Source organism: Palaemon carinicauda, chromosome 26 (genome assembly GCF_036898095.1).
Source record: "Palaemon carinicauda isolate YSFRI2023 chromosome 26, ASM3689809v2, whole genome shotgun sequence".
NCBI lineage: Eukaryota > Metazoa > Arthropoda > Malacostraca > Decapoda > Palaemonidae > Palaemon > Palaemon carinicauda.
The window spans coordinates 65,626,843-65,641,675 of NC_090750.1; the positions used below are offsets into that span (position 1 = coordinate 65,626,843).

At 38.0% G+C, this 14,833-nt stretch overlaps 1 protein-coding gene across 2 annotated transcripts in view; it reads right to left on the bottom strand.

Moving 5' to 3' along the window:
* The window catches only part of SA1 (stromal antigen), a 156,283-nt gene that overhangs the window by 51,595 nt on the left and 89,855 nt on the right, over window positions 1-14,833 (bottom strand). Inside the window, exons 20-22 of one of the 2 annotated variants that reach the window (XM_068349696.1) lie at window positions 12,710-12,867; window positions 12,116-12,161; window positions 8,184-9,216 (exon numbers count right to left, since the gene is read on the bottom strand). In XM_068349696.1, the coding sequence (XP_068205797.1) occupies window positions 8,898-9,216; window positions 12,116-12,161; window positions 12,710-12,867 (523 nt within the window). In that variant the 3' untranslated portion in view covers window positions 8,184-8,897. Of the gene's footprint in view, window positions 1-8,183; window positions 9,217-12,115; window positions 12,162-12,709; window positions 12,868-14,833 lie in introns of those variants that run through there. The other variant, XM_068349695.1, reaches the window with a different exon arrangement.

Here is a 14,833-nt window from a genome sequence, read left to right on the forward strand (position 1 = left end):
GCGAGGTTAGTTTCTCGCTGCAGGTCTATGTGCCTCCCTAGCAGGAGTCAGATATCTTACCTGGCCGGAAGTAGAGGCAGAGTGTATCCATGGGAAGGACACTGCTGGGTAGAGAAGAGGGACTTAGCTGGCCTTTCTCCACTTATTGTTATTGACTATATTTCCTCAGTCAGAAACAGAGAAAGACCCTTCAAGGAAGCATTCCTGAGATTTAAAATTGGCTTCGCGCCTCTTTAGGACCCAATTTGCCAAATGGTTGACCGCCTGATACTTCAAGAACTTGGCGGCTCTGGCTACCGTCGGGAGAATATTCTTAGGAAGCTTCCTCTTGTCAAAGTTGTAAACATCCTCCGTGTCTGCCAAAAAGTCAACTGTGCCTAACCAGAGGTCAATCTAGGAGGCAGCCTGAAGAGTTTCCACCGACGTGTCAACTCTGAGCCAACCACTCGCACCCTCCTGCTCAGTTTGTGCGATTGAATGAAGCGGGCTGTCACAGTAATAGAGTTGAGCACTGACCATTCATGGACCTCTACTGCTAGTTGGCAAAACTGCACTGACACGGTACCTCCGTTTGCTCAAATATGCCAATACGATAGTTTTATCACTCATCAACACTACTGAGTGACCAGTTAAAAGAGGGCAAAGTGATGGCGTGCAAGCAGAGTAGCTCGTAGTTCCAACACGTTTATATGGAATCAACGCTCTTGTTCGGACCACTGGCCTGATGCCGTAGGCTGAAGGTGGTTTGCTCCCCAACCTTCCTTTGACACATCCATGAACAACAAAAACTCTGGAGGAGGCTTCATAAGATGAAAATCCCTTAGAAGGTTCATCTTGTCCAGCCACCATTCGAGGTTTTGTCTGGACTCTTCCCATATTGAGACCAATGAAAGGGGGTGGTCGTGATATTAAGACCATTGTCCCTGCAACTCCCATTGGCACAACCGTACATAAAGGTGACCCTTTGGAACAAGATTTTCCAGGGACACTAGATCTCCCAATAAGTTATGTCACTGGTGAGCTGGCAGCTAGGGCTGACAAAGCAAGGGGAGTGCTGCCTCTCTTAGGCATGCTGACCTGTCCTGAGATGAGAAGGTTCCCTCAAGGACCCTATCCATGTTTTTTCCGATGTAGATGAGTCTTTGCTTGGGCACTAGGATGGATTTCTTCCCATTGACTACGATCCTTAGATCATGACAAAATGAAAAAAGTCTGTTTCAGTGAAGGAGAAGAGCTTCCTCTGAGTCTGCCAATCGTCCAGATACTGCAAGAGACAAATGTCGTTGGCGTTCGCTCATGCTAACACTAGCATAAAGACTCTGGTAAAGATTTGTGGCACTGTTGAGAGCCCGAAACAAAGCACCTTGAACTTGTACACTTTACTGGTCACGAAAAAGCGGAGGTACTTTCTGGAGGCAGGATGAATTGGGATCTGGAAGTACACGACTTTGAGATCAATAGTCAACATGAAGTCAAGGCCTGATTGCTTGACTGACTGTGGCTGTGGTCTCCATCCTTAATGATGTTTGTAGCACAAAATAGATTTTGGGCTGGCAGGTCTACAGCCTACAGACACCTTTTCTTCAAGAAAAAGTCAACTAAAGTAGTCTGGGGAGCCATCATCAACCTCTTGGAGACTCCCTTCTCCAGCATAGCCTGGACTTCTACCTGAAGGATAAGTTCTTTGTCAATCCATGGTGATAGAACAACGAGGTCGCTGGTGGTCGAATTAAGGAGGGGGAAAAGCTATTGAATAGAAACGTATATGTTTTAGGTTATAAAATAAGTTACATTTCTGTTTAAGAAAGTATGAAAATGAAAGAATTTGTGACTTTTAACAATGTTTCCAATTTGGGAAAATGTAAACATAAAATCTACGCCATCTCTTTGCAGAATTTGTAGTCCTATTTGAACGAAAGCGAAGGATTTTACTTACTGTACAGTAAAAATAAAACCAATTCTTATTTTTATTTTACTTAAACACACAACTACAGTATACTACTGTATTATACTGAGCATATTATATGTTGAGTCAATCTCTCCAAACTTCTATGTACAGTAAGTAGAAAAATCGTATAATGATTGAAATACAAACAAAACAGTTGTTTTTTTGTTTTGTTATTGGGCTATATGCATTTACGCAATGATTATAACGTAACTAACAATGCTTTTATCATTATCTTTTAATTTTCAAACCCATTGAAGTAGATGTGATAAATATTATTACTTGGTTGTTGGATTACTGGGAAAGAGAAGACCTTCAGGAATTGCGCCACGTTTCAAGATTGCTGCGTTTGACATACGAAAATGGTTAGTGGTCATTGTATAAAATATATAAAGTACACATAATTAATCTTAAATTGTACTGTATACATTTAGCACAGTACAGAATTACAGTAATGTTGATTATTGTAAATGTAGGCGCATCAAGTCGTCCAAACGAAAACAGGGAACACTTACAGTAGTTAAGTTTTACTGTAGTGATTGTAGTATATTACAGTAATACAGTCATACCTCTCTTTACGAAATACACTGCTTACGAAATTTTCAAGCTGCGAATATTTTTACGACTCACTTATCGAAAAATGTTCCACTTTAAGAAAAGAGATTTACCAGCCAGACCGGCAATAAAATAGTCACCCATCACAGTTGAAGAAAATGGGTTCAGACAACAGAAAATGTAGCTGTAGTCTATAATAGGGGTAACTAGAACACTACAGTATTGTACTGTATGTATTGTATTATTTTCCATTTATTATTACATTATGTTGTAATAACTACTTAATTCACAGGAATTAACATTTAGTTTAGGTATATTGAATGGTTCAAATGTATTTGGCTGTACAGTATTTCATTGTGGTTATACTGTAGCTTCATAATGAGATTTAATGTGATGTTTTGTAGGGTTTGGAACGAATTAGGCAATTTGCATGTCAAATGTGACTCAATACGAAAAAATCCCTTTACGAAAGCCACTCCAGAACGAAACACCTTTGATCAAAGGGATTAACCAGTGATGAAGTGTGGGACAGAGGTAGATGGAGAATGCTGGCCAGAAACATAGAAGTGGGAAAAGATGCAGACAAAGAAGAGGAGGAGTCATTACTGTATACAGTTAAGTATCAGTGAGTGTTATACAGCATTTCTGGGGCGGCCTGTGACGGCCGGTGAGAAAGGTCCTTCCTTATACCTTTCCTAATATAAATCTTCCAAATATACTAGAGAAAGATAAAAGCATGGAATGCAGAGGTTACAACCCTCGCGCGAACACCTTGTAGGTGTCGTGTATTAAACAAAGGCGTGTGAAAACCACTATTCACAGGTTGTCTTCCATTTAGATAATCCCTTCATCAATGGGGAGGGCCGCGACAGGCCCTAGAGAACATGGTTGAACTCCCCAACGACACCTACCACGCGCGCCCTCTAGGACATCCTTCTGTAATTGGACTTGCATCAAGCCAAGTTTTGTTTGGGCACAGTGATTTTTCGAAGAGTTTCTCGTTATTTCAACATGACTGACGTTGTTACTTCACCCTTACCAATGTTAAGTACCATAGTTTGTTTTGGCAGTACCGGGCATTTGTTCTGTTTCCAATATGGTGGTTTTTAGTTTTGGAAGCGATTGTCCTGCCGAGGTATCGGCAGCCATTTTGGGTATGTTCGCTTCGGTAAATTTTCTAGTTATTTTTGCCCATCTGGTGCTCTGTCAGCTAGGTTATATCACTTACGTTTTATGGCCTTTTGTGTTATCATTAATTATTATTAGTTTTTACTATGGTATTTATTTGCTTGCAAGTCCAATTTGGACCTACGAAGAATAGCGATTTAAAGATAGCGTTTTGAAGCATAGTAGCGATTTAGTCTGTTAATTTGTACCCTGGAGAGTTCGTTTTAGACTATATCCTTGTTTATTTGTTACGTTGTCGTTATTCTTCGTTATTACTATTACTAAGAAAAAGCAATCAATTTTATTAATTTTCTTATTTTATTGTGTGATGTTAATTTTTAATATGTAACCTTGAGAGCGAAAGCATAGAGTGCTCGTTTCCTGTTCTACAGGTATGAGTTATCCTTTCTCTCGTTTTCTTTGAGTAAGAGAGGTGAATTTCCCGTTCTCCGTTTTTATACGATCACGGGTTATTCAGGCCTCCTCTCAGTATCAGAGTTTATGATAGTACGTTTAATATTATAAACGATTTATTGATGTGGTTACTGTTAATATAGCTAACACTATTATTAGGTACGTTAGTGTATGAGTCATTATTTGGGGTCGTTTTATACCGACACCCTTAGCTCCGCCTTGAGTTATGCTCCGCTATAATGGATACTCATTGGGTGAGAACTAGTTATCGTTCCGGAGCAGATTTTTGGAGTGCAACGGTGAAATCCGGCACTCGGACCCCGGCTGAAGCCTTTTACACACGAACCTTTGTCATGTTTGATCACAATTACACCGTTAAGGCCCCCGTTTTCATCGTATCTCCGGCTTCACTGGAGATAACTCATTCATTGAGGTTAATGTTATCGTACCGGAGACGGTCACGATATCACGATGACGGGCCTTTGCTACCGGACCTCCGGTACAAACAGAGATCAAGCAGGCTCCAGAACCGGAGTTAACAGTGTGATACCGATGAAGTTTAGAGATTCATGCTACGTGGTTACTGGTTTCTATTATAATTTCTTAATTTATTAAGGTGTTAGCTACTACCATACTCACACATAATTAAGATTTAAGTGTTTCTGATTCATAAGGCAATGACAAGAATCTCAAGGAACATCCAGACTTATGTCTTCTTTCTTTTTACAGAAAGTCCGCTGCACTGCCAGGGGCTGCTCCGCTGCCTTTACTGATCCCATGGGCCATGATCTATGCCGGGCCCATGCCCATTGCGCCATATCCTTCTCTCGGGAACCGGGACAAGCCCCCTATACGATATGGTTTCCGGAGTCATGCATGCTCTGCTATGAGCTGTCAGCCCTACTCCTGAGCGAGGAGGTAAGTTGGTTCTAGTGTCCCTGTTAATATCCTTTGCGAAGAATTAATTGCTCTTTATATATTGACTTCAGTTTTGGCTTCATCATTAATTCCCCTCTCCTCTTTCAGGCTGATGATGAATCTCTCAGGGAGGCGAGAGCTACTCTCCGGCCTTGGGTGTCAGGGTTTGGGAGGAATGCGCCGGCTGGCGCACCCTATCTCCCCGGCGTCACAGGCCTCTTCCCATAAATAGATTTTTCCTTCGTCAAAATCCCTTTTCTAGAAAGAAACAACTACACTGTGATAGAAACCAAGTAATAACAACATTAGGCAGTATTCAGAGGGTTAATTATACGAATGTAGGCAATCGTAGCGAGTTATTAGGTCAAGTTAGGAGTTAGCCCACCCTAGGGTAACCCATGATCGCAATTTTTCACTTATCGCATCTGTCTCTATAACCTAACCCACCCATCCACTATAATGTGATAGAAACCAAGTAAAAACAATATTAAGCAGTTTATTAGGCTAATTATACGAGTGTTGGCAATAGCAGCGAGATTTTAGGTTAGGAGTTAGCCCACCTTAGGGTAACCCATAATCGTGACTGTTCGCTTGTCCCACCTGTCTCTGTAACCTAACCCACGCGAAAAGTGAGGGCCGACTGTACTTCCTCATTATGGAATCTTTTCTTGTAGAGACCAGTATATCAACCTTGTCTAACGCTTCTGAGGGCAGAATTGACTAGGGAAACTATAGATGTGCTTTGATGCCCCAAGGTGCACGACAGTCGATCGACAACATCTTTCCTCCACTTGGGAGGAGAGCAAAGTGCATCTACAAGGCCATTAACCCTACAAATGCAGGTTAGCACCGGCAAAAAGGTAGATTCTGACCACACTTCCTCAGTATCCAGGCCCTTAGGTCTGGCCAGCTGAGGAAGGTTAACATTTGATTCATCATCATAGTCGTCAAAATCAATATCATCCCTCTCCAATACTGTACCTGGCCGGTCTCAGGAGTGGTCACAAATAAGGCAAGTCTACCATTCTTCTCTCCTGAGGCGAGTCTAGATTCTTCAGTATCTAGTCAAAAGGGATCAGGCAGAGGTTAATGAGCAACCTTGCAGACACGCTCGGGCGAGCAGTGTGCTCCTCCCCCTGTAAGCACGATGGTCAAGTGATCGTAAGCGCTTAAGGATGCATGCTTAAAGCATGTCTGGAGTATGCTCAGGAGAAGGCACTCGTTCTCGCTAGTGATACTTCACAAGGGGGGGGGAGGAGGAGGAATCATGGGGTCCCTAGGTCCTCAAGAGAGAACAGCCAATGACATCTCCTCTCATGCAGAAGCAACAATGTTCCTGCAGTACCCTCACAGCAAGCAACTCCAATAACCGCTCCATGAAAGGAGGACCTTGCAGTCAAAAGGAGAGCCACCACACATGATGTTATCCATCTGTAAAGAAGGCTTCGACTGGGTGAAGGCACTCACGTTTCACCAAGAGAATCGGGAAGGTCAACTTGGCCCGAGGTTTGCTCTGAAGTTAAAGGGCCACCACCCTTACCCGACTGGATTCCATTGGAGACCGACATGGAAGGGTCGGAGGGCACCGTACTGGGCGTCAGAAGATGAAGTCGAGACTTTTTTCCCACTCTTACCCGACCGGCTCCCATTGGAGACCGACAGGGAAGGGTCGGAAGGCACCGTACTGGGTGTCAGAAGATGAAGTTGAGACTTTTGACTACTCTCAACACTCGGCACAAGGAGAGGCCTGACTGCAGGAGTGTCCTCTGTAAGCAAGGCACAAGAGGCGAGTATCTATCTCCTTAGAACTCATAAAGGCGACGCATTTACTATGTGACACCCCTGGGCATCACCACTGAACACTCACAGTTGCTAACACTCTGAAAAGAAAGAATTAGAAAAGTTTGCCAAAATAATCCAGCCAGTGATAACATCTGTCCTATAGGCGGCTTCCACACTTCCAGTCTGTAACTCTCGACCACATTTTACCTGGCGTGTAGTTCAGTTTGCTGTTATCTCTATGTAAAAGGCTAAGGTTTCTATTTGCACTGGAACAAGTAACATATCAAAGACATAATTTACAATGTGAAGCTTTTTATGAGGAATAAAAATGTTTATTAAGAATAGTACTATCAAAAAATTTATTTACAAACCATTTGTACAATACAATTGCATTTTGAATAAACTTACCACTAAATTTCTATTCTGATTAGTTTTGAATATGAAAATATAAATATCTGAAATAGGTACTTTACAATTCAAATATATACTTTATCTGTAAAACAACCACAATTTAGAAGTTGTTACTACAGTACTGTAAAAGTGACACCAAAAATAATAGGGTAGGTCAAAACTGGAAACTTGTATGATTTCCTAAATTCCAAATAAAAAATTCATTAACTAAGGAAGTCATACATTGTAACCATCTATTCGCACATATTTGCAATACTTCACACAAGAACTATTGCTATTTCTTATGATGTTGAAAAACAGAACTTATCCTTTGTTTATAAATCACTTACTGTACATAAGAAGTACATAAGTGTATATATATGCATATATACATTATAGCAACAACCCATATTAACTATAGAGCAAATCAGCAAACCACATGATGCTGATAGTTTAATGTTATTATAAAACTCAAAAAGCCATTAACTATAGCAGTTTCTTGCATTGTACTAAACTGGCAAGCAGTCTTTTAACTATTCAAAACTGAAAATCAAAATCAGTAGAGGGAAATACTAAAGTTAAGGAAAATAATGAAAGAGACAATTCTACTTCAGTAAGCATGATTTGAAAAAAAAAATATATGATACTTAATGCAGTACAGTATATCAATATTCAATCACCTTTCTCTTTTATGATATTTAAGAATATCAAAGTGCGTTCTGCTCCCAAGTTGTAAAGTACTATACTGTATATAAATAGTAATAATCTAATTTCTGATTAATTAGAAGTCAAATACCATCCTGTTGACCTAAATGAATGTCAAACCAGTAATAAATAGCTGTTATGACTGGCTTTTCAGGACTTCCACCAATTACTTCCAATAACAAAATAATAGTAAGCGAATGAAACGAGTCATAGACAGACTGATCGAGTCAAATAACATTAAAAACAATAGCTGGTACCAACACTCATTTTTATGCAATGAGATAGTAACAGGCGCGATTGAATTTAGAAATAAAATGAAAAGCAACTTAAAACTTTAGTGTCATTATATTGTGAAGAAGAGAGTGTTCCTATGTCTACAATAAGAACTTTAATAACAATATAAAAACTTGATAAAAGAAAGACAGAGAAGGGAGGCACTAAAAGGATATAGCATAGAAGATGTACATATGAAATTAAATCGAGGTTGTCTATTAAACGAACAAACACAAATTAAATATCTTCAAATACACAGCTCAAGATGAAATTTGCATCATTCACTCTAATACAAACTTAGTAACCTTATACAAAATATTCTTACAGAGTAAATCAATAAATTTCAGTTTTGAAAAATTAAATAAAAGCATAAGATATTACTCACCTTCCATCCATAAAAGGATGTAGTATAAAGATGTCATTTCCTAAATTGATGCCAACTAATGTACAGTACAGTACAAAGTAACTTGTCAATCTACGAGAAAGTCTTTCAACAATGAATACTCCTGTGCCAAAATTACTGGCTACTTATACAAAACACATCTAACATGTACTACAAAACAATAGACAAGAGTCAATATTAGTCACTTTTATCAATATCTAGCTACTTTGATAGATTTTCTTACAAAAATATAGATCTGGTAAAATTTCTATATGAATACCTCTTTACTTATATGAACAGGATACTGTACTCTTCAACTCATATTTTCTATACACAGGATATTAATAAAAACCAAGAAATTAAGACTTAAGTTAAGTTGGGAGCCTTTCCCAACACCTGTATATCTCCACGTTGCCAATCACCTTCTAAAATTAAGTGCCTAACAAAATCTTCATCATCGTATTGAACGTCATAACATGTACCGCTGACAAATCCGGCATCGTCTGACTCCTCTGGTACTGTCCCAGGAGCAGACATACCCAACACAGTTCCAGTACAATCGATTCCCTCCCCATCAATATTCCATTTGTGCCGAATGATTCGACCAATAATATCAGGGTGAGTTTGTTCCAGGCGACGTCGGCGTCGGGGTCGACTAGTCTCTCTAGGTTCTTCAAATGCTGGCCTTTAATAGAGTGCAATGAACATATTTGTAAAAAATTGAACAGTATCAATTTTTACCTTATCTACAGGGATTTTTATATCATACAGTATCAATTATTAGATGTATAGTGTATTTCACTTATATATACACAAGATAGATAAGCTTATCAAACCAAGTATATCCATCTTATTCATGCGAGCTCCTCTAATGTATCATGACGGTAGAAGAACCAAGGAAGGATTAAATTTGTGTCAAATCACAAACTAGCTTAATATAAAACAAGAATGAACAAGAAATGAAACAAGGACTTTGCTTCCCAAAAAGCAATGATCAAGAAGCAAAAGATAAGTACATTTCTGTTTTATATTAACTTAACAATGCATCATGCTAAATGCTAATCAATATTTTGAAATAAAAAAAAGGTTGCTTTCCGTAGTCTTGCGAATATAACCAGATATTGGTTCATGCTTCAGAGACATCCAAGGGAAAATGCTTCAGAGACATCCAAAGGAAAAAAAAAAAAAAAAAAAAGAGAGAGAGAGAGAGAGAGAGAGAGAGAGAGAGAGAGAGAGAGAGAGAGAGAGAGAGAGAGAGAGAGAGAGAGAGAGAGAGAGATTATATCAGAATTGTTAAAGAAGCAAATGCTTAGACCATCACCTACAAGCATTAACAGGAAGCAATACACAATTTTAAGATATTGATCACTAACTTAGATTAAAGGGGAATGAAAGAGTTTGAAACAGCAAGCACCAGCAAACTTCCAATATTTCTTCTGAGTTTGTATTTATTACCTATGATATACCAACATAACCTTCATCTCTAAAAATGAACTTAAACCTTTATATAAGACAGCCTAGTTTTGTCACTAAACAAATTTAATTTTAATGTTTTTAAATTTCATGCTAAGATATTGGATTTTATATTTCTAAACCTTCAAATTTTTCTAAAAGCAAATATTGTCTAAAATATGGGTCTTAAACTTTACTGTATGAAAGCAGACAAAAAAACATGTTTAACTTCATTGAAAAATTACAAATTTTTAAAGAATTTTTAATTTTTCCTAACTACACAAACTCAAGTCTTTTAATAGGAGTATGCATTCAGTGAGACTCGGTATGGCTGTTAAAAACTTAAAGATGCCGGCGGCTGTTACTGGTGGGTGGCAGGGAAGTCTATCCACCCGACAAACCCCTGAACCCTCATTTTGTCCTTTTTGCCTGATGTTCTGTAATAAAGTTACTCAGTTGCTTCCATCCTCCCTGATTAGTCGCAGCCTCTCTCGGCCCGTCACAACTTAATCAATAGGTATTAACAGTTAGTTTAGGTATATTGAATGGTTCAAATGTATTTGGCAGTGCAGTATTTCATTGTGGTTATACTGTAGCTTTATCAAAAAATTTAAGGTGGTGTTTCTGTAAGGCTTGAAAAGAATTAGGTGATTTACATGTAAAATGTGACTAATAACACAAAATTTTCACAAAACAAAAGCCACTCCAGAACAAATTAATTTTGCGTTGTGAGGCATTACTATATCTAAAACAAGAAAAAAATTAAATAGCTAGTTGAGGGTGCCAGAAATACATTGGTAATATCCGGCAGCTGAAAAATAGAGGCCTCAGTGGCCACCTCGTTGAAATTTTAACAGCCACATCCAGCTTCGCTGAATGCATACTCCTATCAAAGAACAAGGGTTTGTATTTGTGTAGGAACAAATAAACATACATTAAACATATGTGCACATTTGAACAAATTTATGCAACGCAGTTAAGAAACATTGTAGAGTGACAAAGCACACAATTTGAGAATCAGTTATTTTGGTTGAAAACTACAACAAATTTATTTATATTTGCAGTAAGTGGTATATCATAGGCAATTTTACTGACAGCCAAGGAGCCAATTTACTAAACATTACACGAGGCTCATCGGGCATATTATTCACCTGAACAAGCTTACTTTACCCCTTTTATGGTCTTAACCTATGCATCGGGAAAACTTCAACCTATACAAACTAAAGAGGACTGTTTACTAATAAGATAAACTGTCGCCTAATTGTTCTCAAGAGAATTTACTGTCACCAATTTCTTTTCAAAAAAATTTTTATAGACTTAAACCTTTACATTCAAAAGCCTAAATCTGTGTCTCGGTTGTGCACCTAATTGCGAACACAAGACTCAAACTACAAAAGGCAGTTGTCACCCAGATTTAATTCCTTCTTAATCATTTACCACTGGAGTGAACATGGTTGCCTAATCAAACAAATTTGAAGACCCTTAACTGAAGATACTTTGCGCCCTTTCAGTTAAAAATGTATCCCTCTAGTTGCTTAAAAAAGAACCCACAAGGTGAAAAGGTTACAACACAGAGACAACCACGGAAAAAAACAACATTGGTGAAAAAATCTCCAAGTAGTCCTCAAACAAACTGAACTAATAATCAACCTCTACATATAATCATCATTAAGTTTTGATAAATAACTTTGAAAGCACTCACAGTACTTCAATTCAATAAAGTTGATTTCTCTAATCTGTTTCTGTCTGTTTTCCATTAAAATATAATTTTCATCTCTCCTGGGATGTAAATAATCAGGAAATAAAAATTTAGAACTACCTGTATTCCCAAAAACTATAATTTCTTTGAAAAACCTCAACCCCACAAAAATACATAAAAAAATAAATAATCCATGGCATGACAAAGCAAGCTGCAACCCTAGGAATCCAACAGAATTCCAGAAAATGAAGGGTTCCAATAAGGAAAGCAGCCCACAGCAGAATAAGAAATGATTGAGTTTGTTAGTTAATAACTAAGGTGCAGCTATAAGAAAAAAATACTGTGTATATTTCTAAATCCTAATCCTACACTAAAACTCTACTATACATTTGTATAGATAGAAAACATGCAAATTAAAACTAATTCCACTTACTGGAATGGTGCATCATCATCGTCTTCATCATCATCATCCTCGTCAACTGAGGAAACGAGAAAGAATTATAGCAATTGTTCTTTAATGAAGTAATTTGAACCTTTACATCAATAGAATCTGAATATATGATCAACCTGATCTTAAGAATAAAGACAAGGCTTCAGAAAATAACCATTAACCCTTTTACCCCTAGGCTCTTTGGAAATTTCCAACCCTTAACCCCCAAGGGGTTATTTTTTCCCCAGCACATTTTGCAGTATATTTTTTTAAATTGCTCTAACAGCCTTAATTTTTGTCATAGAGAGGTCAGGTTGGTCTCATTCTCTTGGAAAATGCCTGAATTTTCTCAAAAAATTATCAAAAATATGAAAAAAAATTTTTATAGCATTTTCTTGCAAGGACGTACCGGTACGTCCATGGGGGTAAAGGGATGAGTTTTGTGAAACGTACCAGTACGTCCTTTGGGGGTAAAAGGGTTAATGTAGTAATTTGAACCTTCATATCAATAGAATCTGAATATAAGATCAACCTGATCTTAAGAATAAAGACAAGGCTTCAGAAAATAACCATTAAAAAAAATTTCCCATTACTTACCATGTTTGCGTTTACGTGTGTATGCTCTCTTGGAGGTTTGAGGTGGCTGATCCCCTTCACCATGAACAAGGGAGTTACGATACATAAGAAGAGGTTGCCAATCCTCTCCCCTTGAACTTGGCATACCAGCAGCAATGCGTCGATCCAGATATGCTAAACTGGAAATTGAGCAAAACCATGAAAAAATAAAAATACATGAAAGTCAAGTATTACAGGTGTCTCCATAGCCTTGAGAATTTTGAAAAAAAAAAAATTATTTTAATAAAAAAATTTATTTCTAAAGTAACCTGATGTTAATATGCTTTTCTTTAGAAGCATGAGTCCCTGGTTAGGCTGGAGGAACGTAGAGAGTAGAGGTCCCCTTTTTGTTTTGTTTCTTGTTGTTGTCGGCTACCCCCCAAAATTGGGGGAAGTGCCTTTGGTATATGTATGATGTTAGAAGCATGGCGTATATTGACCTTACCACAGAACTATATATTTCTCTTTTTCTTTCCATTCAATAGGCTTAGGCCTCCAGTAAACTAATAAACCAATATGCAGCTAATATTAAAAACTTTTTTTTCAGTTTCAAAGTCAAAACTTGCTGCTCCTGACCTAACTAGACAGTAGAAATGCAGGTGAGCATGTATATGAACATCAGGTGATAATAGAAATAAATTTTATCACCAAAACTATGTTTATTTCTATGAACCTCCCCTGATGATCATTTTGTTGTCTCCCACATACTGATGGAGGTGAGTCAATAAAGGAAGGACAGGCAATTTAAAGTCAGATAATAATAAAGTTATCTAGCACCTTAGACTCTAGGTCTAGATTGTACCATGGTAAAATAGTCTTCTATCAAATTTTTTTATTACTCACGTCTTCAAATTGTGTTCACAAATACAAACCCACCATCCTATTCACTTATTAATATATGTTTAGACTGCATCACCTACAGCTACTAGAGCACCTAAAGATCAGTAATCTTGACAAGCAAACCAAGATTCTTTAGGATACTGCTTAACCTAGACCGATTTGTTGGGAATCTTTCTAAAAAAGGGATTTTGACGAAGGAAAAATCTATTTCTGGGGAGAGACCTGTGACGCCCGGTGAAAAGTCCTTCTTTCTACCTTTTCTGATATAAATCTTCCAAATATACCAGAGAAAAATAAAAGCATGGAATGCAGAGGTTACTACCCTCACGCGAGCACCTCGTGAGTGTCGTGTATACATCAGGGGCGTGTGGAAACCACTATTCACAGGCTGTCTTCCAATTAGATAACTCCTTCATCAAAGGGAAGGGCCGTAACAAAGACCCCAGAAACCACACTTGTACCACGCCACCGTCAACCCTTGGTTGACAGCATATATCTCAGAACATACATATGAAATGTCACAATGGTTCACAGCTGACATATATTGATGGATATTCAGTCCCTAGGTAGTAGGTTGACCAGGAAATCGGCCACCCGTCAAGATATTACTGCTATCGAGTTATTGGGTCCTTTGATTGGCCAGACAGTACTACATTGGATCCCTTCTCTGGTTTTGGCTCATTTTGACTTTGTTCACACATATACAGAATAGTCTGGCCTTTTCTTTCCAAATTCTCCTATGTCCTCATACACTGAGATCACCAAACAATTCTTGGTTAGGGTAGAAGAGACTCTTTAGCTATGATAAGCAGCTCTTCTAGGACACTCCAAAATTAACCCACTTTTCTATAATCTTGGGTAGTGCCATAGCCTCTGTACCATGGCCTTCTATTCTCTTGGATTAGAGTTCACTTGCTTAAGGGTACACTTCGAGTACACTGTTCTATCTTATTTCTCTTCCTCTTGTTTTTTTAAAATTTCTTATAGTTTATATACGAAAGATCTAATTTAATGTTACTGTCTTTAACACATTTCCTTTTGATTGTTTATTACTTCTTGTAATTTATATCCTTGTTTCCTTTCCTCACTGGGCTATATTTTCCCTGTTGGAGCCCTTGGGGTTATAGCATCTTGCTTTTTCAACTAGGTTTATTGCTTAGCTTGCAATAATAATAATAATAATAATAATAATAATAATAATAATAATAATAATAATACATACATACATATACCAAAGGCACTTCCCCCATTTGGGGGGTAGCCGAC